The following is a 25,473-nucleotide window of genomic DNA, read 5'->3' on the forward strand; positions in this document are numbered from 1 at the left end:
CTTTTTTTTTTCTCTCTCTTTCGCGCTCTTTCTTTTTATTCATGCGTGTGCTCTCGCTCTCCTTTTTTTTTTTTTTCACTCGCTCCCTTTTTTTCAATCCTTTTTTCTCTTTCTCTCCTTTATCTCTCTCTCTCCTCTCTCTCCTCTCTCTCTCCTCTCTCTCTCTCTCTCTCTCTCTCTCTCTCTCTCTCTCTCTCTCTCTCTCTCTCCCCTCTCTCTCTCTCCTCTCTCTCTCTCCTCTTTCGCTTTCTCTCTCCTCTTTCTCTCTCTCTCCTCTTTCGCTTTCTCTCTCCTCTTTCTCTCTCTCTCTCTCCTCTTTCTCTCTCCTCTTTCTCTCTCTCCTCTCTCTTTCTCCTCTCTCCTCTTTCTCTCTCCTCTCTCCTCTCTCTCCTCTTTCTCTCTCTCTCTCTCTCTCTCTCTCTCTCTCTCTCTCTCTCTCTCTCTCTCGCTCTCTCTCTCTCTCCCTCTCTCTCTATTTTCTCTCTCTATCTCTCTCTCTATTTTTTCTCTCTCTCTCGCTATTTTTTTTTCTCTCTCTCTATTTTTTTTTCTCTCTCTATTTTTTCTCTCTCTCTCTATTTTTTTTCTCCCTATTTTTTTTCTCTATTTTCTCTCTCTCTCTATTTTATTTTTCTCTCTCTCGCTCTATTTTTTCTCTCTTTCTCTCTATTTTTTTCTCTCCCACAGGATTTCACCGGCCCTCACGTCTCCGCCGCCCTCGCTCCACAAGTGACGGGCTCCCTTCCCGGCTGCCTCACTGCCACTCAGTTGAGAGCCTGGGGCCCTCCTCCCCCTCCCCTTCCACTGTACCATCTCCCCCAGGCTCTGCCCGCCCCCAGTCTGCCTGGATAGAAGAAGACCTGGACCTCTCCCCGCCGCTCCCTGACACTGATGGCCTTGGGTTTGACCCACTCTCCTTCCGCCTCTCTCTCTCTGAGCCTGAAGAGGTCCTAACACCCAGGAAAGTAAGGGCAGAGATCACAAATTGTGCTCCGGCTCATCCCTTGCCACGCAGGGTGAGCCTTTCCCCCTCTGGCGGGTGCTCTCCTTCCCCCTCTCACAGCCCCCCAGAGCGCCTGGTGGCCAACGTTGAGTGCCAGGTCCCCCGTAGCCTGTCCCCTCCCCCTCAGATGCTATCCCTGCTCCTCCAGTCCTGCCAGCTGCGTCTGAGTGAGAGCTGCCTGCGAGAGGTCAAAGGGAAGCTGACCGGGCTCTCCGGTCAGGAGGAGACACCTACAGGTGAGTGAAGAGTCACCGTGAATCATGTACTCTGCCCGTGTCCCCCAGGAGTCTCTATCGGCATCGGTCTGTTTCTGACAGATTCCATCAGGCAAATTCTTCTTCTTAAATGTAATTGTGAGTACAGAGCTTTCACTACCTCAGAGGTATTTTGTTCATCTGTGAGGGTGAGACAGATCAGTACACACCAGGACAGGCATGGAGAACTCTCTCAGCCCGCTGGGAATGTAGACTTCTCCAGGAATGTTCCCTCCACTAGAACGTTGACCTGACTTACACTTTGTACGTTCCACTCTCTGATTTTGTTTGTTGTTGTTTCATTTTTATAATCTGTGCATTGATTCCTGACTGCTTTTTAGTATGATCTAGCACTATATTGCCTTTGCTGACATCTTGTTCTATCCCAGTATATCTACAATGGACAATCTCTGGTTATTTCTTATGGGGACTAACCGTTGCTCTTGTGCCTCCTCTGTCTTTTTCATACAGGTCCTGCTCTGTCTCCACAGCAGTCTGCTATCTCCCCTTCCCTCTCATTCATCCGACAGATCCCTCCCCCTCCTCCTCCAAAGGACCCCGCCCGTCTCATGGCCTTGAAGCTGGCCGAGAGTGCCCAGCGTGCCCTCCAGTCTTCGACATCATGCGGCACAGTCCCAGCTAAGAGGTCCATGCGATCTGCGCCCTCTCATCCCCACACCTCTGTCTTCCGCCGCTCTCTGTCCATGGAGTGCGGTGAGAGCACAGCCCCAAAGGAGGGACCCCTGTACTCTGAGCTACGTCCCCCCTCGTTGAATCCCACCCAGCACCGACTGCAGAGACCTAACGCACACAACACACTGGTGAGTGAGCGTCTTTTTCCCTGAGGTTCATTGTAAAGCAGTGAGAGGGGTTGAAATGGCAATCCCTTCAGCTGATGCCTCTTTTTATTTGGGGGTTTCTGTCCCAGGGTATCCCAGGGATGACCCTAATTTTGGGCCACGATCAATGTAATATTATTTATAGAAGTAAAATTAGGTCGCGCTTTAATTCAACATCCCATCCATCAGATGTAACCTGTTTGATACCTTTGGGGTGGATGTGCGACTTAAAGGGCCATATTGTCTAAGCAGTGTTACTCCATAAGACACTTAGGTGCTAAAATGTGTGTGTGTGTGCACACACACACTCCTATTAGTTCTAGACCAAGGTGTCACGGACAGGTTCTCTGGTACAAATTGCAAAAAGGTCCAGCACACTTATTTCTGAAAAAATATTTTACTCCGTGATCTGCGTTTTCATCCCTGCTGTGACCTTTGTCCAGATATAATGAACTGTACGTACGTATGTATGTATGTATGTATGTATGTACATATGTATGTGTGTATCTTGATGCCTGATTGCTCCATATTTCTTGCGCCTTTATTGTTTCCACGTGCAAATGATTCTAAGTTGACGCAAAATCGAAACTATTGTTTTATAGCAATGGTGTACTCATCTGATGTGCTTTGACGGAGCTTCTTGTGTTTGAAGCTCTGCCTGTCCTGTCTGTCCGGTCTCTCTGTCCTGTCCTGTATATCCTGTCTGTCTTCTTTCCCCGTGCCTTTTGTATCTGTCCCTCTCACTGCCTCATCCTAGCAAGGGCTTTGTCCACAATGGTCCCTTAATTCTCTTTCCTTGGTACCACAACTGCCCCTACTCTGCCCCTCATCCCCATACACACTTTGTATTATTTTCTTTTAAGTTGAGTAGTGGCCAAAGTGAGCTAATGACTTTAATATGTTCCATGCATTAAAGGGTCAGTACAACATAGGACCAACGTGACATAATGACAGTGACCCCACAAGAATAAAGGGGCGAGCTTGTGGGGTCCTCCCCTCGCTCTGGCCATGTTTTATCCTGGTCTCCCGTCCTCTCTCTATAGGTGGCACTGTTTTCTTTTGTTTGAGTGTCTTAGACATTTACAGAGCGGAAGATGCAGAGCAAAACCATTTGTCTCTTATTGTGTGTTCATACCTAGCCCAGCCCTCTCTCACCCCTCTCCCTCCTCTCTCTCCGCAGGCCCCAGGCTCCTCACCAGCGGACCCCAGGAAGCTGACCCCAGGAGGAGCCCCTCCCTCTAGAGCCCCCCGCCTTCACATGCGCTCGGGCAGCCTTCCAGCTCCCCCTACTCTCTGGAGCCCCCGGCCCCGCCCTCCTCCATACCCCTTCCCTGAGGATGGGCCTAGGCTTCCCCCCCAACGCTCTGCACCTCCCTGGCCTGAACCTGAAGGTCTCTACTATGAGATTGTGGGGGATCCCCCACACTGGGCTCCCCTTAATGCATCCTACGGGCTAATTCAGACGCCCTGGCCCTGTGTCACCTCTCCCCCATCTATCCCCCATTCTGTACCCCCACCATGGTATGGCGGGTCTCCTTTTGCTCTTGACCCAGAGTCTTTGCGTTACCAGCGCTGGGATAGGGCTCCCCCACAGTTGCGCCCCTACTTTGTCGGAGGTGGGGTCCGGTATCAATATGTGGGGACCCCTGAAAACCGAGGACAAGTGGGGTACACCGAAAACAGCTCCAGGCTTCTCCCTGGGGGGAGGAGGGAGGAACCGATCTATGTAAACCTGCCCCCGAAGATTGAGGGAGGAGGGCACTTCCGGGCCAACATGGACACTGCAGCGGTGAAACCAGAGCTGCCGCAGAAACAGCGGCCGGGGCAGCCCCCCAACACCGGGCGTCTTGAGGGCTCAGGGGGTACACTCCTCACCCAGCGTCAGCACCACCCCCTGCGGAGAGAGGGGTCCCTCAGCTTTTTCCGTCCCCCTCCTCCTCACACAGCCATGTGGGGGCCGCCTAAATTCCTGGAGGGAGGGGAGCCCCCCATCATCACGTACGAGGCTCCAGTAGGAGGCGGCCAGAGGATGGGCTATGTGCCCCCGCACTGCGTGCTCTCAGAGGGGGGAACTCTGTATGGGAACCTGGAGCAGAGGGGGACTCCGCACAGGTCACCCAGCGATGCGGGGTCAGCTGGATTTCTGGGCTCCCCCTGGACGGTGCATTCAGAGGGGCAGACACGAAGTTATTGCTGAGGGGCTGCGGTTGTGTTTATAAGGGGCGAGCTGATTATTTGTCCGTGTTGCCCCCTCTAGGGTAATCCCCTCTAGGGTAATTCCCTTAGGGGTGCTGTGTAACCCTTTCACTGCTGAAGATTCCAGCAGCTCCTGGGTTCGAGTCTCCGTCCTGCTCCTTTCACCCTTTCACCGCCGGACGGTTCCACAAAGTTACCAAACAAAGCATTGCTAGCCCTTCTGGCAGCGAAGAGGTTAACTTGTCATACGAACGCAGTGGTATTCACCAAGTAATTTCACTTCTTGTGGCTCTTTAAAAAAGACACACAAAAAAAAAACGCACACACACTGATTGGAGAACAACAATGGAAATGTGTTTGATTAACTCGCATATCCGAGGCTCGCACCACTAGTGGGGGGCTATTGATGCCAATAAGTGCAATAAATAACAGCACAAAAGGATGAACCTCGTATAATATGCGCATCATATCCCCCAACTTCTCCCGCTGCTGCAGAATGCACGCTGCAAGGTACTTTGATATGAAGACTTTGCAGTCTTGCAATCTCCTTGTTCTTGCAAAGGGATGTAAAGGAAAAATACGCAAGGATGAGTTGCCGATGCTGATACAAAGAGCAGGGCTGGGACGTCATGACCAAAGGTTTAATTGAAATGTAAAAGACATGAACGGTAGTACTGACACCCACACGCGTTTCACACGGAAAGTGCTGATAAAGACTGAGCCACCTGTGCTGAAGCAGGGATATCCTGAAACCCTGACCTGTTGGTGGCCCTTGGGGACTGGAGTTGGCCACCCCTGCTCTAAATATTCCGACAAACGTACGAAAAAGAACCAAATTTACGTTTCTCTGTTAAATAAATTAACAAACGAGCTGTTGGTTCAAAGGGTTTATTTGCAGGCCCCGATCGCAGTGAACGGCTTTTTACAGCAGAAACTAAGTTTAAATGAGAAGACGGGGTAAACCCAAACAGAGCAGAGTTTTCTTGTTGTTCAGATCTTCCAGCGCCAAAACCGCCGCAAGGAACAGCACCAGATTCAGCAAAGAAAACATTGCATCCAAAGGGCGTATGTTTAATTAATCGGGTGCGGATTTTTGAAGACGGGAGACAGATGAATAGACACCCAGAAGTTCTCGCCCAATTCTCAATCTCTTGGGTCTCCCGGGTGCAAAACCCCCGTACAAATTGTACCCGATTTGGTCATGTCAAATCGCAAATTGCGTTTAAGGGGAATTTTTTTCTTTTCTTTGATAAATATGGTACTAATTGTTTTATTTTTTTGTACTTTTGATGTAGAGCGATTTTAGTCAATACACTGTAGGCATCTAGCCAGGAACGGGCTCCGGAAGCATATCAGGAAGGTATATAATACCTATATTATTTATTTTTTACCTGAGCGGTGGTAGAAATTTCCTTTACTCCATGGCAGCCGAGCTTACGGAAATCAGCGGTAGTTTTTATTTTTTTTAATGCAATAATAATATCTTTCTGCGTTCTGTATCCGGTGTAAGATTGCAATGTGTCCCAGGGTTATACAAGCTGAAACCCACTAATTCAGGGATAAGTTGACATGACGTACGCCATAATATTGAAATAACCGCGTACATCAGACATTAATGACCTGTCTGTAGTGTATGGGGTTTTAAAGAGGCAGTGCCCCATTTTTTTTCATGATACCTTTATTAATGTGTATATATACTTTATTTTTCCAATTCTCGTTAGAAAGGTTTTGTTGTAGAGCCTGTCTCATTCATACACTATGCGAGAAAACATAAGCTTATGTCCAGAGCGGGTATTACAGCCCGATCCAGTGTAAACCGTCACTGGCGGGAAGGAAGGGCCCTGCACCCCTGTGAATTAACAGCATTACAGGGGTGGCCAACTCCAGTCCTCAAGGGCCACCAACAGGCCAGGTTTTCAGAATATCCCTGCTTTAGCACAGGCGGCTCAATCAGTAGCTCAGTCTTCGATTGAGCCACCTGTGCTGAAGCAGGGATATCTGTCAAAACCTGACCTGTTGGTGGCCCTGGAGGACTGGATTTGGCCACCCCAGCTCTACAGCATTCAACTGCAAGTGAGGAATCCCTGCAGGAAGTGTGGCAAGGATGGTTAACCTCGTCAGTGCCAGGGAGCCACCAAAGCATCGTGTAAATGTGTATTTTGAAGTTGTGCAGGGAGGGGCCACGTACTGATGGGGTAAGAGAGAATGCTGCGGAGTTTCCTTCTGCAGAGTATCACTCTCCTCATGGATTGAGGGCTGTGTGTATTGGTAAGAGAGGAGCTTTAGCCATTGTTAATGGTCAGCCAGTCGGCATGCTGCTGTTGTTGAGGTATTAGGGCTGTGACTAGTGAATATACCCATTACTGCTGGAGAGGGGAGGTGTGCAAAGCCTTTTATCACTGGAGGGCCAGGTACTTCTGCTGGAGGGATATCCTAGAAAGGCGCTCCATTAATGTCACCCTTTCACTGCGACAGGGGCCTGCAATGCTTCAAACTAAGTTTACTGCTCCATTAACTAGCGCCCGACAGAGTATTAACCTGGATTGCGACATCACTTCCTGCTGCAAGTGATATACAAAATGGCCGCCTTCATGACAGGTCAAGCTCTTTCTAAATTCACCTGCTTTTGGACCGGACAGCAATTTTTGTGAACGATTGCAGAGGTTTATTAACGCAGAGCGTATATTTTGGCTCTTGGTTTATGCTGTTGTGCAATGTCGTGCTCTCTGTGTACACTGCTCTGCAGAAAGTGAAGTACCACTACTGTTTTATTGATAAAGCCAGAATACCATGACTTTTCTTTTATTTATAAACCCAGTGAACAGCTTTTTTTTTTTTTTACATTTATTTTTTTATTTGCAAACTTCTCTTCCTCATTTGTTTTAATGCAGCCTTATTTTCATCCAGTTTTCAGCGCATAAACACTTTCTAAAGTTAGGTTCAGATTTGCCCCACTGTGTAACCTGTTGAACTGCCGCAGTACCGCTGCTTTCTTTAAGGCCCTCCTGCTCTTTGACTCCCAGTTCTGCCTCATGACGTTGGGAAAATTGGTGGGAATAACATAAGAAATCAGACCGCAGCGGGTGTCGCAGGCAGCGGGTCTGCCGGGAGCCTGCGAGAGGCAGTGTCTGTGTGCGAGACTCCGGTGAGCCCGGACACACAGGAAGCCCGGAGTTGGGAGCATCTTGTGACTATAACTTGGTTACAGGGTATGACTGGCGTCTGGGGCAATTGGCTGCGGCCGTTTCACTGGCGGGAAATTTGGTCGACAGGACAGTTTGCTGCTGAAGGTAATGTATTCCCTAACCTAAACCCCTTTACCCTAAAAACCTTAACCTCCCTTACCCTAAAGACCCCAAAGCTTAACCCCCTTACCCTAAAAACATAAACCCCCTTACCCTAAAAACCTTAACCTCCCTTACCCTAAAAATCTAAACCCCTTTCCCTAAAAACCTCAACCCCTTTCCCTAAAAACCCAAACCATAACCTATTACCCTAAAAACCCAAACCTTAACCCCTTAAAACCTTAACCCCTTTCCCAAAAAACCCAAATCCCTTACCCATAAAACCTTAACACCTTACCCTACCGCTAATTGTCGTAGACGCCTAAGCGGCCATTTCTGTGTGACTGGGATACAGGGAACAGGACTCTCGTGGAGTATTTTTTTATGGTGTGTGTATATCGCGGTTTGTTGTGTCACAGCTGTGTTCCTTTTCCTGCACAGGGAAACAAGGCAGCTCGTTATACAATGAGGGGGCGAACCAGCTCTGTGATGTCATGGCCGCGTCCCCCCCGCGCGCGTACCTAGCTGTCCACAAATCGCCCGGCCAAGCAGAGAGCATGACGTCACCGCGCGCTCGCTCCCTGCTAGGCCGCAGCCTAATATAGCGCAGCGCACACAGGGTTTTCACTACGGACCATTTGAAAGGGAAAAAGGATGCATTGTTGTTTAACCCTTTGCTGCCAGACAGACCTACAACGCATGCAATGTAGGCTACTCTGGCAGGGAAGGGGTTAAGAGCCTCTGTGCCTGCACAAATTGTGCTCGAGGTTTTTTAGCATTGTATAGGACTAATAATAGCAGAGCCACGGACACTGTATATATTGTACTTTGTATATATTAACCCCTTCCCTGTTGGAGGGGGGAACACAGTTTTTGGGTGTTATTTATAGGGACATAACCCGTTTTTGTCCTTTTTACCTTAAAAGTATTAGAAGAAAAAAAAAAAAGCAAATGGTACTGTGGGAGTGATTAACACCAAGTGACATTGTGGTGACACCAGTCCCTCCTGCACCTTAATAAAATGTTTTATGAAACACGTCTTTTCATGCCTTTTCATTTTTCTGCCTTGACCCTCTGACCCATAGCTGATGTGCACTACCATCAGCACCCAATAGTGTCCTCCACCATTGCCACCATTAGCACCCAATAGTGTCTTCCACCACTGCCACCATCAGCACCCAATAGTGTCTTCCACCACTGCGACCATTAGCACCCAATAGTGTCTTCCACCACTGCCACCATCAGCACCCAATAGTGTCCACCACCACTGCCACCATCTGCATCCAATAGTGTCTTCCACCACTGCCACCATCAGCACCCAATAGTGTCCACCACCATCAGCACCCAACAGTGTCCATCAGCACCCAATAGTGTCTCACCACTGCCACCATCAGCACCCAATAGTGTCTTCCACCACTGCCACCATCAGCACCCAATAGTGTCCACCACCACTGCCACCATCAGCACCCAATAGTGTCCACCACCACCACTGCGACCATTAGCACCCAATAGTGTCCACCACCACTGCGACCATCAGCACCAAATAGTGTCTTCCATCACTGCCACCATCAGAACCCAATAGTGTCCACCACCACTTCCACCATCTGCACCCAATAGTGTCCTCCACCACTGTCGCCATCAGCACCCAATAGTGTCCACCACCACTTCCACCATCAGCACCCAATAGTGTCCTCTACCACTGCCCCCATCTGCACCCAATAGTGTCTGCCACCATCTGCACCCAATAGTGTCCACCACCACTGCCCCCATCAATATTATTAGTGTTTGCTTCCAACTTGCCTGTGGCATCTTTTCATATATATATATATATATTTTTAACCATTTTTTGGGGACCCATACAGATTAGCACTCATGCAGCATTGCCATCTTTGTGACATTCTGCCAAAAGTCACGACAATGTCGCACCTAATATTTTTGCGAATTGCCGAGCAACGAAAATGTTTGTGAAAACAACTCTACTGGTGCGGGATAGAACAGCATGGGCGATCGAATTGGATAAAGCTCTAAAATTCCAGGCTAAAGATGCCACTGCCCTCAGAATAAACAGTGAGGATGAGACCAGCAAGGAATCCTGGGAGAGGAAATAGTAGCCGTGAAACAGTAAAATCTTTCAAACGAAAATGGTTTGTAGGTCACTAGATTTTGAGACGTCTTGGACTAGATTTAGGGCCAGAGCCTGCTGTTGGTTGCTCTTCCAGATGATGTATTTAAGGCAAACACTTTAATGGGCTAATATTCTACATTCGATAAAGCACAAATACATTTTCTGTGGGAGTTCCATTTATTTCTTCAATGATTAAGGTGATCATATTTTTCCCCGGACAAATTTTTGCGCATGCACGACTGGCAAACGCTAAAAAAACAGGACAGGTTTTTTTTTTTTTAAAGTCAGGACCCAGGACAATCGACAAAAAACCAGGACGTCTGGTCACCCTGTCAGTGATGCTTTTGCCAACTATCCCTTAATCGTATTGTGATCAAATAATATCACGATCTGTGTGATCGTAGATAGGGATCTGGCATCGATGTACACAAAGTAATGACAGCCCTTTGTGACACATGAATACCTCTGTATTATCTTTCTTTGCAGCTTCATGTTTTACACACACACACACACCCGCACACCATGTATATTGTGTCAAAAGGAGCGCTACTGGGATTGTGACCATGTGTATATAACAGAAGACAAAAAGCACATGTGTTACATCCAATATGACAAATTATGTCGTTAAATACTTATCTGTCTTTCTTCTTAGAAGTGGGGGTCACTCGCCTCCAATTGCAAGTTTACAAGTTACAAGCTTAAAATGCGTTGGCCAAAGCATTGTACTAAATGGCTCTCACTTATGAGAAGGCAGATGAGTATGTCACTATGTCACTATAGCATTGGTCACATTGGATGTAGCACTGAGGCTTTTTGTCAGCTTCGTGTTTTCCTGTATGATGGGAGGAGAAGATTGCTGGCGTCCACAATAATATACGTGATTCTTGTGGCTTGGTCTGTAAAGTTTATCTACTCCGACACTAAATGTCCTAATAACAAGAGACTGAAAAGAAAGACAGGACAGCAGGGATAGGGTTATACACACAGGACCTCTCCTTATCATGATGACTGAATAGATCAGGGGTGGCCAACCTGCCTGCGTCTATCCCCCAGCCGATGTATCTGGCCACCTCCACCCACGGGGCCCCAGTTCTCCGCAGCGGGGCTGGAGGCGTCCCCCACCACCAGGGTAAAATTCTTAGAGTGGGTGGTTGAGAGAGAGAGAGAGAGAGTGATGAGGAGGGTATTGAGTGAGAGAGGAGGATGGGGGATTGAGAAAAGAGGGGGATTGAGTGAGAGGAAGATGGGAGATTGAGAAAGGAGGGGGGATTGAGTGAGAGGAAGAGGGGCGATTGAGTGAGACAGTGAGGAGGAGAGGGTTGAGTGAGAGGAGGGGGGATTGAGTGAGAGGAAGAGGGGCGATTGAGTGTGAGGAGGATGGGAGAGAGGAGGAGGGGGGATTGAGTGAGAGGAAGAGGGGCGATTGAGTGTGAGGAGGATGGGAGAGAGGAGGAGGGGGATTGAGTGAGAGGAGGAAGGGGGATTGAGTGTGAGGAGGATGGGAGAGAGAGAGGAGGGGGATTGAATGAGAGAGAGGAGGAGGGGGATTGAGTGAGAAAGGAGGGGGATTGAGTGAGAGGAGGAGAGGGGGATTGAGTGAGAGAGGAGGTGGGGGGGATTGAGTGAGAGAGGAGGAGGGGGTTGAGTGAGAGGAGGAGGAGGGGTTGGGGGGCAGTAGGACAGCAGCTCGACAAACAATTTGTGCCCCTTTATTGGCACAACTGAAAAGGTTGCCCCCCTGGGATAGATTATGCTCAGCAAACTGCTGCACAAACAATGCTGGTGTATTAATGCCATAAATAGTTCAGATCAGATAGAAAAAGGACAGCGCACCAGGGATTAAAAACAAACAAAAAAACTCCACTTTACTTAACTTTTGTACAAAGATGCCAGATCCCAATCTATCATCACACAGATCATTATCTTTAACAAAAATATTCTACTTCCAACATTCTGAACATGTCACAACCATTAATACACTTGGGGCCTCGGAAGGACTCACTCTTTAACCCTTTCACTGCCAGAGAGGTCACCCAAGCATAATGTGTCAAACAGAGAATGTACTGTTAAAAGAGGTGGAGACGTGTTATAGGGCTGAATGCTTTCTCTGTATTCCAACCCCCAAACCCCTATTCCTACAGGGAATTGGAATGCAACGGAACACTCTGCTCACAGATCTCCCGTAGCTCTGGGGCGCGCGGTACACTCCCGCCCCCCCCCCCCCTGCTCACAGGGAGTTTCGCCTGCGATCGCTTTGCTACTTAAAGAATGTCGACAGACACCATTCTTTCAAAAAGAAATCTGTTTCAATCCTCAATGTGGAGCACACGTGCAGGTTACATGTGCAGGTCACATGTGCAGGTAACATGCAATTGTTAAAGACTCAAATGAAACCTTTGGACACATACACATTTTCCCTCCTTGATCAAGGGCTGGTGAGCGCGAAACGCGCAGGGAGATTGCTCTACCTCCCTTTTAACCAGGGGGCCATGATTTTCAAATTGTACCTTTGGAATCCCCCTCTTTGGTTTTTAGTAGTGCATTGCATTGTATTTTTCTATTTTTCTTGCCCATACAGATTTTCCGCAGATAAGAAGCATGGGGTTTAGAAGGAACCACTGTGCGAACCGCAGCGGGCGCCCGGTGTGTTATATATTGCCAAGTGTTTCATTAAGAATTGTTATGTACAAATATCATAGTTTTTAGGCTCAGGATCTGGTGCACAACGTGAAAGCCGCTGAGATGTTCGCTTCCAAGGATCCACAACAATAGGATTTGGGGGTTTCTGCCCCTCCCCCCCAAATAACATGTTACTGGAGTACTGACTTCACAGAGTGCGAATACGGGGAGTAGTTAACACGCACGTATCAAAGCAGCAATCTCTATTCACTGGTATGGATGTTTCCTTGTTAACGATGGGCTGGTGGCTACTTACTGTATGGGACAGAGACCTGTGAGACTGACGCCCTATAAGTGAGAGATGATGGGTCACGGGTTGCTATTGGGAAGGGGTGGGAGGTAGAAAAGTGTCAATAAAGCCTGAACAAGCACCTAAAAACACTTCTTATATGTACATTCAATTTATGGATAGAATAATAGGGCTTGTGCATGGAATTGTTGATGGAGAAAGGCCCGCATATTTACCATACTGGCCGTAAATACAGAAAGCAGGGGTGGTCAGCTTCTGTCCCCAAGGGCAACCAGCATGTCAGGTTTTCAGGCTATCTCTGCTTCAGCACAAGTGGCTCAATCAGTGGCTCTGTCGAAGACTGAGCCACTGATTGAGCTACCTGTGCTGAAGCAGGGATATCCTGAAAATCTGACCTGTTGGTGGCCCGTGAGGACTGAAGTTTACCACCCCTGACCCAAACCATATTTGGTCTCTGGCTTCTGACAGTGAAAGGATCAAGGGCCTCTTTGACCACCGAGTGAGACTTTATACCAGCGCATACCTATGTGTACAGACAAATACAGTATATTATAATCAAAGAGCACCCCAGCAGATTACTGAGATCAGCGAGAGAGACCCCGAGGCACAGAGAGGAGAGTAAGTGACTGTCCAAGGTCACCTTGTGCACCAGAAGCAGCTTCTTCATTCCTCAGTGCATGCTCCAGCCACCGGGCCCCAGAGCCCCCACACTGTGTGTGTGTGTGTACATTTGGGTTTGGGGTTGGCTTGGTCTCTCCCCCACCCTCCCACAGGGAGACACCTGTCCACATTCCTCTCATTCCTACAGCTACGGAAACCAAGAGATAAAGATAAAGCAATGCACAGAATGCAGGCTGCGGGACAGGTTTGGGGGGATTCCATTCTCACAGTGGGAAGGGGGGACGATTAACCCTTGCACTGCTACACAGTGCTGTGACCTGTACCTGGACCAACCCTTTCTCATGTGGAAGCAGGTGGAACATTGGTTATACGTTTCCCTGGCAGAGATCTACACAGCACCCCAACTTTTATATTAGCACCCCTACACGTTTTCATGGAGGGTTGTGCAGTGGGTGATATGGGACCATTGTGGGTGTGCAGGGTGTGATGGTGTATTGGGATAATGAGGGATGGGTAGGGGGTAATTAGTGATGGTGGGGGGCATACAATGGGTGATGTACAGGGGGTATTTGGGGTGATGAGCAGGGGTCAATGGGGGGATGATGTGGTGTTCAGGGGGAATTAACAGGATGTGCAGGGGATTGTTGACTGTATGTGTATAAAGTGATGGGGATTATTGCGGGGGGATGAGCAAGGGATGATGGGAGATGATGGGGGAAGTGATGGGGGATTATAGTGGGATATGCAACGGGTGATGGGCATGATGGGGTGTGCAGAGGGAGTGAATGGCGTGTACAGGGGGAGATAAGACATTAATGCGGGGGGAATGATGGAGGAGATGTGTAGAAGGTAATGACAGGTGGAGGTACACGGGGTGATGAATGGTGAGTAGGGGCATGTGCATGGTGTGATGGATGGTGATGGGGAGGTAGTTTCAGGTGAGGAGCAGGGGTGGGGGGATGTGCAGGTGGTTTTAATGGAATGTGCAGGGGATTGTTGAATGCATGTGTAGAAAGTGTTAGGGAATGAATGAGGGGGGTGAGCGGGGGTGATGGGACATAATGGAGGAAGGGCATGGGGTTGATGGGTGATGATTTGGGGATGTGCAAGGGGTGATAGGGAATGAACGGGATAATGTGTGACCTTGGAGAGATGTACAGTGGGTAATGGAATATGATGGGGGCTGTGCAAGGGGTGATGGGGAGACAGGCAGGGGGTGATGGGTGATAATGGAGGGATGTTCAGTGGGTGATGGATGATGATGGGTAGACAGACAGGGGGTGATGGGTGATGATGAAGGGACAGTGGAATAGCGAGACATGCGCAGGCCCCCGGGCAAAAAATACGTTTCAGGGCCCCATTATAAGTGAACCTATTCCACAGATTCGATTTAAATGGGAGGATATCTCTCCTCATCATCCATCCTTAGGTCTGTACCCCTCCTCTAGCTTTCTCCCCTCTTCCAGCTCTCTCCCCCTCCTCCAGCTCTCTCCCCCTTCTCAAGCTCTCTGCTTCTCCTCCTCATCATCCCTCCTCATCATCTCTCCTCAGCTATATCCCCCCCATCTCCTCCTCATCATCTCTCTTCATCATCCCTCCTCATCATCTCTCCTCATCCCTCCTCATCATCTCTCCTCATCATCTCTGCTCATCTCTCTTCACCTTTCTCCTCTTCTGCTCTCACCCCCTCCTCCTCCTCCATGCCTACCTGTGGGACAGGGTGGTTATAGAGGCAGGCGGGGGGAGATGATGGTACGCGATGGCGGGCCGCCAGAGTTTGGCCTGGGACATAGTGATTTTATCCAGGCGGAGGCGCGCTGAGGCCTTACACAGTGCGCCGTCCGTGGGCGTGTCGGGGGCGGGTCTGGGAGCGGGAGGCGCAATGTCTCCTGGGGTGACACGGCACTTGGGTTGATTTTGTGTGGTGCCGACTCATAGCCCGTAATCCCACAATATTAATCGATGGGCTTGTAATATAACAGAGCTTTCTCTATTGGAGAGCACATTGGTATTGGACAGTGGGGTCATCGGCAGTTATTACTGGAGAACTCCAGCAATCATCCAAAACCTATGCCAAACTAGGGGTACTTTACAGGAACAAATCCTCCCTAAGCCCGCTGGTCAGAAAGCGTATCGCACAGCAGATGCTAATGCCAATTATCGATTATGGAGACATAGTATACGGCTCGGCACCCCAAACCCACCTTAGCAAACTTGACACCCTCTACAATTCAATATGCCGTTTTGTTCTCCAATGCAATTACAACACACATCACTGCGAAATGCTCAAAGAACTAGATTGGTCATCACTTGAGTCTAGGGGCAAAGTTCACCTTTCCTGTCTTGCCTTTAAATTCTTTATGGGCAAGCGACCCAGCTACCTGAACAAGCTCCTCACCCCTACCACATGCAGCACCTATCACCTGAAATCAGACTCCAAAAGACTGTTCATGGTCCCAAGGCTCAACAAAGTATCCGGACGTTCCTCCTTCTCCTTCCGTGCACCCCAAAACTGGAACAACCTACCAGAGACTCTCATATCCACCACCAGCTTAAGTTCTTTCAAAACTAAAGCTGTCTCACATTTTAAACTGGTCTGTAACTGTTATATTCGCCCATAATATATATTATCTCTAACTGTGCATGCAATGTCTTGTATATAATGTATAACCCTGCTCACTTATGTAACTGTATTTGTAACCATGTATTATTTGTAATTTAACTCTGTGCCCAGGACATACTTGAAAACGAGAGGTAACTCTCAATGTATCACTTCCTGGTAACACATTTTTATAAATAAATCATTTGGCGGATCTCCTTATGTGAGATGGACTCAGCGTTACATGGTCGGAATGAAGAAGTCAGATGCAACATTTATTTATAATGCAACAGGTCAATTTGACCGGAGATCCCAACTGGGAATGTATCTCAGCATAGTCAGTCTGTCTGTCACTGCAGGTCCCTGTCAGTACAGGGCTCTGTTTATTTAAGGAAATAAGGCTCATCATAATAGTATCGCTGTGTCCCCTCCCTCAATTGTCTTCAGCAGCACAGTGGGTCTGTGCCTAAATTCACCCCACCCCGCCCTGCAGCACAGTCTGTTTATACACAGACTCCATTCCAAGTGAATCCGGATGGCCAGGTCTTTCTGCCACCAGCAGAGTCTATAGGTATCTGTGAGGAGGGAGGGGCAACTAATACTTCACCTGGGCTCAGGCTGAGAGGACAGGTGTGTGTGGGAGAGCTGCACAGGTGTGTGTGTGGGAGCTAGCTGTTTGGGATATTGGGGTTATATGGATGCAATATGGAGAACTGGACTTATAGGTTGGGGGGGTATTGTTGTGAGGAGCTGAGCTTGGGCACATTTTTGGAAGAACTACCAGAGACTCCACATGGTGATTATTAGGTTATAAGAAATGGGGCCGTAGGGCTGCACTTTCTGGCAGAAATGTTTTTTTTTTTTTTTACAGCATTTCTCTATTTAAAGCGGTTGTTTGGCTCTATATTTTATTTGTTGCTTCAGCACCCTATTTCATGCCAGACACCACTGCATGGGTATAGGTAGGTAAGGGGAGTGCAAGGGTAGGGAGGTAAGGGGAGTACAGTGGGGGGCAGGCAGGTAATGAGTACAGTGGGAGGAAGGCAGGTAGGTAAGTGGAGTATAGTGGGAGGCAGGGAGGTTAGGGGAGTACAATGGAAGGTTGGTAAGGGGCGTTCAGTGGGAGGCAGGCAGGTTGGTAAGGGGCGTTCAGTGGGAGGCAGGCAGGTTGGTAAGGGGCGTTCAGTGGGAGGCAGGCAGGTTGGTAAGGGGAGTTCAGTGGGAGGCAGGCAGGTTGGTAAGGGGAGTTCAGTGGGAGGGAGGCAGGTTGGTAAGGGGCGTTCAGTGGGAGGCAGGCAGGTTGGTAAGGGGAGTTCAGTGGGAGGTTGGTAAGGGGAGTTCAGTGGGAGGCTGGCAGGTTGGTAAGGGGCGTTCAGTGGGAGGTTGGTAAGGGGAGTTCAGTGGGAGGCAGGCAGGTTGGTAAGGGGAGTTCAGTGGGAGGGAGGCAGGTTGGTAGCGGGTGTTCAGTGGGAGGCAGGCAGGTTGGTAAGGGGAGTTCAGTGGGAGGCTGGCAGGTTGGTAAGGGGAGTTCAGTGGGAGGCAGGCAGGTTGGTAAGGGGAGTTCAGTGGGAGGCAGGCAGGTTGGTAAGGGGAGTCCAGTGGGAGGGAGGCAGGTTGGTAAGGGGCGTTCAGTGGGAGGCAGGCAGGTTGGTAAGGGGCGTCAGTGGGAGGCAGGCAGGTTGGTAAGGGGCGTCAGTGGGAGGCAGGCAGGTTGGTAAGGGGAGTTCAGTGGGAGGGAGGCAGGTTGGTAAGGGGAGTTCAGTGGGAGGGAGGCAGGTTGGTAAGGGGCGTTCAGTGGGAGGCAGGCAGGTTGGTAAGGGGCGTTCAGTGGGAGGCAGGCAGGTTGGTAAGGGGAGTTCAGTGGGAGGGAGGCAGGTTGGTAAGGGGCGTTCAGTGGGAGGCAGGCAGGTTGGTAAGGGGAGTTCAGTGGGAGGCAGGCAGGTTGGTAAGGGGAGTTCAGTGGGAGGTTGGTAAGGGGAGTTCAGTGGGAGGCTGGCAGGTTGGTAAGGGGAGTTCAGTGGGAGGGAGGCAGGTTGGTAAGGGGCGTCAGTGGGAGGCAGGCAGGTTGGTAAGGGGCGTCAGTGGGAGGCAGGCAGGTTGGTAAGGGGAGTTCAGTGGGAGGGAGGCAGGTTGGTAAGGGGCGTTCAGTGGGAGGCAGGCAGGTTTGTAAGGGGCGTTCAGTGGGAGGCAGGCAGGTTGGTAAGGGGAGTTCAGTGGGAGGCAGGCAGGTTGGTAAGGGGAGTTCGGTGGGAGGTTGGTAAGGGGTGTTCAGTGGGAGGCTGGCAGGTTGGTAAGGGGAGTTCAGTGGGAGGCAGGCAGGTTGATAAGGGGAGTTCAGTGGGAGGCAGGCAGGTTGGTAAGGGGAGTTTAGTGGGAGGCTGGCAGGTTGGTAAGGGGAGTTCAGTGGGAGGCTGGCAGGTTGGTAAGGGGAGTTCAGTGGGAGGGAGGTAAGGGGATCTTTGCTTTAGTGTTTTGGTGTGTATAGTGGGAAAAATGTTTGAAGTAAATCCTTATTGAAATTTTAATAATGACGGCTACAAATTAACAGAAAAGTCTGGGTTTTGTGTATTTTTTTTTGACATCACATAAAATGCAAAGCTTAAACGCCTATAAAAACAGAGAAATGCTGCCAGGTATCCCTCATTACCTGTGCAGTATTCACTGCCAGTGCGGGCAGCCGTGCGTTGTGTTGGGATTAAAGGGTGAGTCTTTCATAGTGCCAAAGTGAATTAATGATTGGGCAAATTCAGTAGGTTAAAAAGAATTGAACTTTCTCCTTCCAGATCTCGGTTACACTGCGCGGGTCACAGGATGGCAGGAAAAGGGTCTGCTGCCCTCGTGGGGCTCATTGTTTTCGGGAACATCGTAATCATGGTGAGTAGACTAGTTTACGGTTGAGTGGCGGGATGTTTCCAGAACTGTGCAACAGGGAAATGGAGAGAGAGAGATCCACCTTTCCAGGTGAGTCCAGGGCCGATTGAACAGTAGTAGATTAACCTGAGACCTGGTGACGGTGCCGTCCCATCAGCCGGAGACAGTGTGTGTTCCCAGAAGACTTTTTGGCAGTAATCTCTAGAAAGCATGGCAGGTTGCTTCTGTTCGACTACCTCGTCTTTTTCTTAACCCCTTCAGTGATGGGAAGGCTCCCTCTAACACTGAATTTGTTAAAGGCCCTGTCCATTACAAAACAATTTGTAGGCGACGCTGTTGAAGAAGCCTTATGATGTCTACTGCGATTCTTTCCTTGATTCCATGCTGTGGAGCTCCGGGGACACCTGCTTGTCCTGGTTGCTGGTCTCTCATAGTAATGGTTTTGCGGTTGGCTTTAATGTGTATTGGCTCATACCTCACTTCAGGCATAACAGACTCCACTGAAAATAAATATGCTGCGATATATAAAGAAATTCTGCATATTTCAACATGGACAAAAAATGTTTTTGTTTGTGTTGTGTGGGGGGATCTTGCTGCTTTAAACTACAGATCTGATGAACAGTGTGTGTGTGTTTCTGCCTAGATATAGTGATGGACCCCTTTTCAGCCAGACGGCTCAGCAACACATTGACCTAAAGGGAATTAAATGGCCATCTGTTCCATTAATAGGGATCATTGTGGGATCTGTACAAGTAATTTCCTGAGCGATATACCATGCACCATGAGCACGGTATGTAGTTGGTAATAAGGAGCGTCTGCCACTTGAAATAATTTTGTGATCGCTTCATTGGTAAAACACTGTTTGCCGTATATAAAATTCAGCACATGTATTTTGTAATGCACGTGCAGCCTGTTCCTGTCCATTTTTATATATAAAATATTGTATGTATAATACAGGTTTGCATGTGACCTGTGGCGTTTTGTTCCCACAATGTATGGGTTACGGTGCACAGTGCTGACTGGGGAAGGGGTTTCTGCCATCTCTGATGGTCAGTACTATTCCTGAATCCTCAGGAGCTGTAGTACATAGGACACGCAGAGCTGGTACATTCATACCATATTTTGTGGCTTCATGGTAAGGGGTCGCCACCATCCCTGGTCTCGCTCAACGTTACTGGTGTTGACTCTAGTTATGTTTTCAAACTTGGTTTCCATTTAATTCCGTTCTAATGCAGAAGTATTTGACCCTGAAAACCTACAAACGTTCATACCCTGAAACTCTGGGCTGGTTGATACCATGGATGAGACCAACCGGTTCTGTGTTCTTTCTCCGTAGCTCCGTTACCTTTTGGGGAAATCTAATAGGATACGAGCCGAAAACTCTGCACTACCTTCTCCTGAACCTGGCAAACATGGGTGTCGGTCACTAGGGTTTTGTATTTGAGGGGAGCCCCTTTTTGTTGCTGCAGGTGAAGTAAATGTGTTTGGCAGCAGAGGGGTTAAGAAATAGCATCAGAAGAAGGAAAAGGACCTGTTGGTGTAATGGTTTGAGGAATGTGACTTTTCTGGTCAATCTGGAATCCTCTCAGCAAAACGTTCTGGGGTGGGAGCGGGGAAATGTTTATGCATGGAGATTTTTGTGGGGTGGGGGTTGTTGTGAGTTACCTATTTCAGGTGGTGTGCACTAAACTGATTTTTTTATGTAAGATATAAGAAAGTTGGAAATTGAAGGCACTTGGTAATGTAACAATGACTTTAGAATTTAGGCAGGGGTGGCCAACTCCAGTCAAGGGCCGTCAAAAAGCCAGGTCTTGGGGTTATCCCTGCTTCAGTACAGGTGGCTCAATCAGTGGCTGTCATTCTGATTGAGCCATCTGTGCTGAAGCAGGGATATCCTTAAAACCTGATCTGTTAGTGGCGCTTGAGGACTGGAGTTGGCCACCCCTGGTTCAGTAACTTACGATGCAGGCTTAGAAAACCACCATTGGAATCAAATGGTAGTTTCTGTGTCATTCGCGTAAGGAGTAGTCACTCTCGCACCTAAACAAAGCTGAAGCAATTCCAAGGTTACAGTGATCAGGGTTGAGTCTCTAACAATACATTAATTCCCTAAGCCGCGATGAAGTGACCTTTAACCCATTCACTACCAGTGGGGTCTGCAGGCTGTTACCAGCCATATACAACAGATCTCTGGACGCAAAGTGATTTCATGGTATTTGCTCCAAATGAGTGAGTCCCGTAGGGGTTTTTAAATGGGGTGTCTAGTTTCTGGACATCCTTGCGGTCCATGTGTGTGATTTTGATATGTCTGGCAAGGTGTCTAGCTGTAGGTCTCATCGTTAATGTCCTAGGAATATATGTTTGGGTACAGCTAAGGTATAATATTCCAATGTCTGGCTTTTGTTCGCCTTTGGGTATAGCCATGTAGCCCTCCCTGCCCGGCTCTGCTCAGTAGGGAGATTATATGAGTGTAGTGGCGTAGGAAACATCTGCATTGATTTACCTTGCTCTCCGTTGTTGGCTGGGTGATGGACAGGATGGGCATCAGGAGCTTCTATAGTAAAACTTCAATCTTTATGTTCCCAGGCCTGGGAACACTGCAGTCACAGTGCATGTAGATTGACATAGTTGCACTTGTCCATTTCTTTCATTCATTGATCACTCTTGATGAGGGTCTTCGCTGGGGGCCCATGCTGAGATTCTGTTCCGTGCAACGTTATTGTTACTTTCCAACCCGGCTTTGGAACTGCAGTTCCTCAGGGGTACTGAAAACTGCGGATAGGGATCCGCGAATAGGGCTTATCCCCAGGCATCTGTGGGGCACTTCTGCTTGGCCCACAGAGGCATGTCTGCATTCCCATTACTGGGACATGCTCTCCTCTCTTTTGGCCATACTATTGGATCCTTTCTGAAGTGACACTGACCTTATCTGAAACACAACAAAAGGGAGGGGCATGATCTATGCTATACTCTGGGGAACATCTTCCCTAACTCTACTCTCAAGTGCCTCTCTTCCATGCTGGAACTCACCCCCAGAATCCTCTGCTCCTGACCTGTTATACCTCCCATGACACTACTGCCAGTGTCACCACAGGATGGAGCTTCAACTCTACTCTCCTTGTTACCTCCTTGTTTACTTTAGTAACTAACACCCAGGTTGGGGTTTTCCAGCCATAACTGGTGTTTTTTCCATTCCAGATGTCTGGACTCGCCCTCTTTGCTGAAACGATCTGGGCTACCACGGACCCGTACAAGGTGTACCCCTTTCTAGGGGTAACTGGGAAGGACGACGTGTTTGCCGGGGGCTGGATTGCCATATTCTGTGGCTTTGCCTTCTTCATCCTGGCTTTTTACGGCATACTCTCGGCGCTCAGGAGCAGCCGCACCATGTTAATGACGGTGAGCGAAGTCTCTTTAATGCGTTGGCAAGCCCCCCCCCCCCAAGTAGGCTTAACCCGTTTGCTGCCAGAAAGCATTCATTTGCCATATTTCAGGCCCCTCTGGCAGTGAAGGGGTTAAACCGTTTGGTTAGTTGACTTGGCGTCTGGACAGTGACACTTGCAGTTTCTGATGCTTGGTCTCCTCCCCCACAGTACCTGGTGCTGATGATGATTGTGTATATATTTGAGTGTGCATCCTGCATCACATCCTTCACCCACAGGGACTATGTGAGTATGGTGTGCATTGGGCGGGTGGGAAGGTCGCTGTGACATTGAGTGCCTGCTCACACGTTGCTTTGGGCTCTTGTCTCCTCAGATGATAAACTCCAATGTGATAAAGAAGCAGATGCTGGATTATTACACGGACAACACCACGTCTCAGGGCAAGGAGATCACTATGCTGTGGAACACCGTCATGTTAGAGGTGAGGTACAGGACCAGCCAGCGGTGGGGAAATAGCCCGTGCTACCAACGTCCTACACCTGGGAATATGGCGCTTTGTACTCTCCCGGAGTGAAGGATGCGGAAATTCGTCCATTCTAGATGTGGGGAACATCCAAGTTCATTGTGAATTTTGGATATTTCAAATGTTGGGGTTGGTGGTAATGTAAAAATACTTGTGTTTATGCCACATTTTGCAAACCTTGATTCAATGTTACAAATGTGTGCAGTTTTGCATTAACAAACACGCAGAACCCCAGCAAGCTCATTTTAGGAACCTCTAAGCCCCCACAAAATAATATATGTTTATAAGTGTCAAAAAGGAGAGCTACCGAGCGTGGCAAATGTATACAACAAGCGACAGAGAAGCCCAATGCTACATCCAATATGACAAAAATACACAGTAAAATACTTATATATTCTCTTGAAAAAGGGTCATTTAGTTTAACCCTTTGTCCAAAGCATTGTAAGCCTGTGAGCCACGACAAGGCAGACCCAGTTTGCAGGTCCCAACACTTCCAGATAAAATACTAATATACCTCTATTAAAATTCTCATGTACCTCTATTAGGAGGGAGAAAGACCAACATTGGATCTATATCCAGTAGAATGTTTTCAGCTGTTGGAGGTTAGTGGCTCCTCCTTCCCAGGGTTTAAGCCCGCCCCTCCCCACTTCCCATCAGCAGGCCTTTTTCATTCTACTGAATCTAGATCCAATGTTGGTCTTTCTTCCTCCTAATAGAGGTACATGAGAATTTTAATTCTAATAGAGGTATATTAGTATTTTATCTGGTAGTGTCAGGACCTGCAAACTGGGTCTGCCGTGATGTGGCTTTCAGGCTTACGATGCTTTGGCTAAAGGGTTAAACTAAATGACCCTTTTTCAAGAGAATATATAAGTATTTTACTGTGTATTTCTGTCATATTGGATGTAGCATTGGGCTTCTCTGTCATCTGTTGTCTACAGTTTTGCATTAGTTTAGTGGAAATTAGGACAATTCTGCATCTTTTCGTCCTGCTAAGTAACCAAACGGTATTTTTGCTCTTTCCCTGGTAGGGCAAATATTTTAACACATTCAGGGGAACGTTGATGAACAGAAGTAGGACAGGTGCTGCTCTCTAGATGGTAGTGTCACATTGGTGACAGATTCAGGACTCTGTCCTAGGCCACTGATAATAGATGCTGCTGGTGTAATAGTCATGTGTGCTGCCAGTGGCAGATGGGAGTGATGGCGGTTGCTGTGCGCTGCAGTCCTTGGGGCTAGGCTTGGTGAACCCCATCAATGCCAGAGGGGCCAGCGGTGCGGGCGTCCTGTTTGTACAACGTGATTCTTTCTCGCAGAAACAATGCTGTGGAGTGGACAACTCTCTAGACTGGATTAAGTACGACTCCACTTTCCGGCACCAGTACAAAGAGGCAATCGCCCCCTGGCCATTCCTGTGCTGCAAGAGAGATGCCAACTTCCAGTACATCAACCAGGAGGGCTGTCGTGTTGGACACCCATCTTATATCAACAATAAGGTAACACTTGGTATAATATGCGCAGCACCTTTTTAATTGTGTACAACAGGAGTTATACTTCATATATGCATACAAGGTACCAGGTTCTTGGTAGAGGGGAGACATTTAGAAAACGGACTATCTTGTACTGTAAAGAAAGATGTACAATCCTGGCCTGTACAATCCTGGCCTGTACAATCCTGGCCTGTACCTCATACTGGACTCTCATGCCTATATTTAGCTGGTCTATAGAACAGTCTGTTATAATTAACCCGTCTTTCTTTCAGGGCTGCATTGCTCACATTGGACATGCTATTAACAGCTACACTTGGGGCATCTCTTGGTTTGGATTTGCTATCCTCATGTGGACGGTATGTTGGGGTAGGGGGGGGGGAATCTGAAGGGGGAGGGACGGTAGTATGAAAGAGATTGCAAGGATGCACATCTTTTTGCAATGGTTTTTCACAGGGGTGGCTCCGTATTTTAAATGAAAAAGAGCCTATTTATTTCTCATAGCTGTATATTATGTTTCATGTGTCCAAATGACTTCACAGGGAAAAAATGAGGGTGAGGATTAAATGGATTAAACCTTTGGGTAAGGCTAGTTTGGGCAACCAAGAAAAGGAGTTGGTGTAACACCCCTACCATTACCTGTTGACCACTGCAGGGCATGTCTGTTTGGGTCAAGGCTTACTAAATAGTGCTACGCCTGGTCTCTCAGAGGTATGGTAAAGCACTGTGGTTTGGTTAATTTTGGCTGTTAATGTGTTGTGCATGGATTGTCCCCAACACTATTTTTAAGGATGGGGATTGGTGCTCTTGTCTTGTCTGTAGTGGTCCAATACAGAGACGCTTCAGATTTCCTCTTATATTCAGGAGTATAATACACGCAGTTATTCCATTATCCCTCAGCAGAAGAGGTCACGCCAAACACACGGATGCCATCCGCATATGTATAATCTCTGTGCTTTCCCTTCTAGATGCTGGTGATGTTATTGACCATGTATCACTACGCAACCCTGTGAGGCGGTGACCATTTCAACTCCTTAACCGACACCAGAGTTGCATCCGGTGAGGCTTCGGGAGGGATGAAATCTGCCTTGGAATATTTGGGACTTGTCGCTTCTCCCTGTCATCTGACAATAAGGACCTCAGGAGCTTACTGATGGCTCATTTCTCCCCCATTACTTTGAGGATATGAAGTGCTCCATTGAAATGGACAGTACCCACACTTGTGTTCCATCCAATACTTGTCTACTGGTGTGGAGTGGACAGGTTGTATGTTTGCACAGAACGTGCAGGCTGTTCTGTTTTTACTGTATAGTTTACCCCTATTCTGTTTAATTGCAATAAAGTACTCCCCTGATTTCA

At 48.3% G+C, this 25,473-nt stretch overlaps 2 protein-coding genes across 7 annotated transcripts in view; both read left to right on the forward strand.

The window, feature by feature from the left end:
* ARHGAP33 (Rho GTPase activating protein 33) overlaps positions 1-6,206 on the forward strand; it is a 92,609-nt gene extending 86,403 nt beyond the window's left edge. For all 4 annotated transcript variants that reach the window (XM_075606112.1, XM_075606113.1, XM_075606111.1 and 1 more), the window contains 3 exons: positions 688-1,239; positions 1,729-2,078; positions 3,277-6,206. In XM_075606112.1, the coding sequence (XP_075462227.1) occupies positions 688-1,239; positions 1,729-2,078; positions 3,277-4,293 (1,919 nt within the window). In that variant the 3' untranslated portion in view covers positions 4,294-6,206. The remainder of the gene's footprint in view (positions 1-687; positions 1,240-1,728; positions 2,079-3,276) is intronic.
* A 10,152-nt stretch (positions 6,207-16,358) lies between these two features.
* Positions 16,359-25,473, forward strand: UPK1A (uroplakin 1A). Of its 3 annotated transcripts, none has more exons than XM_075606116.1 (8): positions 16,359-16,480; positions 18,634-18,724; positions 21,920-22,120; positions 22,315-22,389; positions 22,478-22,585; positions 23,944-24,123; positions 24,390-24,473; positions 25,083-25,473. In XM_075606116.1, the coding sequence occupies exons 2-8, from the start codon at positions 18,662-18,664 to the stop codon at positions 25,125-25,127; spliced, it is 756 nt and encodes a 251-aa protein (XP_075462231.1). In that variant the 5' UTR covers positions 16,359-16,480; positions 18,634-18,661; the 3' UTR covers positions 25,128-25,473. The 3 variants fall into 3 exon arrangements, with proteins under 3 accessions (XP_075462231.1, XP_075462232.1, XP_075462233.1); XM_075606117.1 differs by having other exon boundaries at positions 16,424-16,503; XM_075606118.1 differs by lacking the exon at positions 16,359-16,480 and adding an exon at positions 16,533-16,646.

This window comes from Ascaphus truei, chromosome 6 (assembly GCF_040206685.1).
Source record: "Ascaphus truei isolate aAscTru1 chromosome 6, aAscTru1.hap1, whole genome shotgun sequence".
In the NCBI taxonomy this organism is placed as follows: Eukaryota; Metazoa; Chordata; class Amphibia; order Anura; family Ascaphidae; genus Ascaphus; species Ascaphus truei.

Bases quoted from the DNA above. Each gene is read 5' to 3' on its own strand.
- UPK1A (XM_075606116.1), top strand. From the start codon at position 18,662: ATGGCAGGAAAAGGGTCTGCTGCCCTCGTGGGGCTCATTGTTTTCGGG. The intron at 24,124-24,389 runs GTAACACTTGGT...TCTTTCTTTCAG, and splicing joins CATCTTATATCAACAATAAG to GGCTGCATTGCTCACATTGG. The intron at 24,474-25,082 runs GTATGTTGGGGT...TTTCCCTTCTAG, and splicing joins TTGCTATCCTCATGTGGACG to ATGCTGGTGATGTTATTGAC.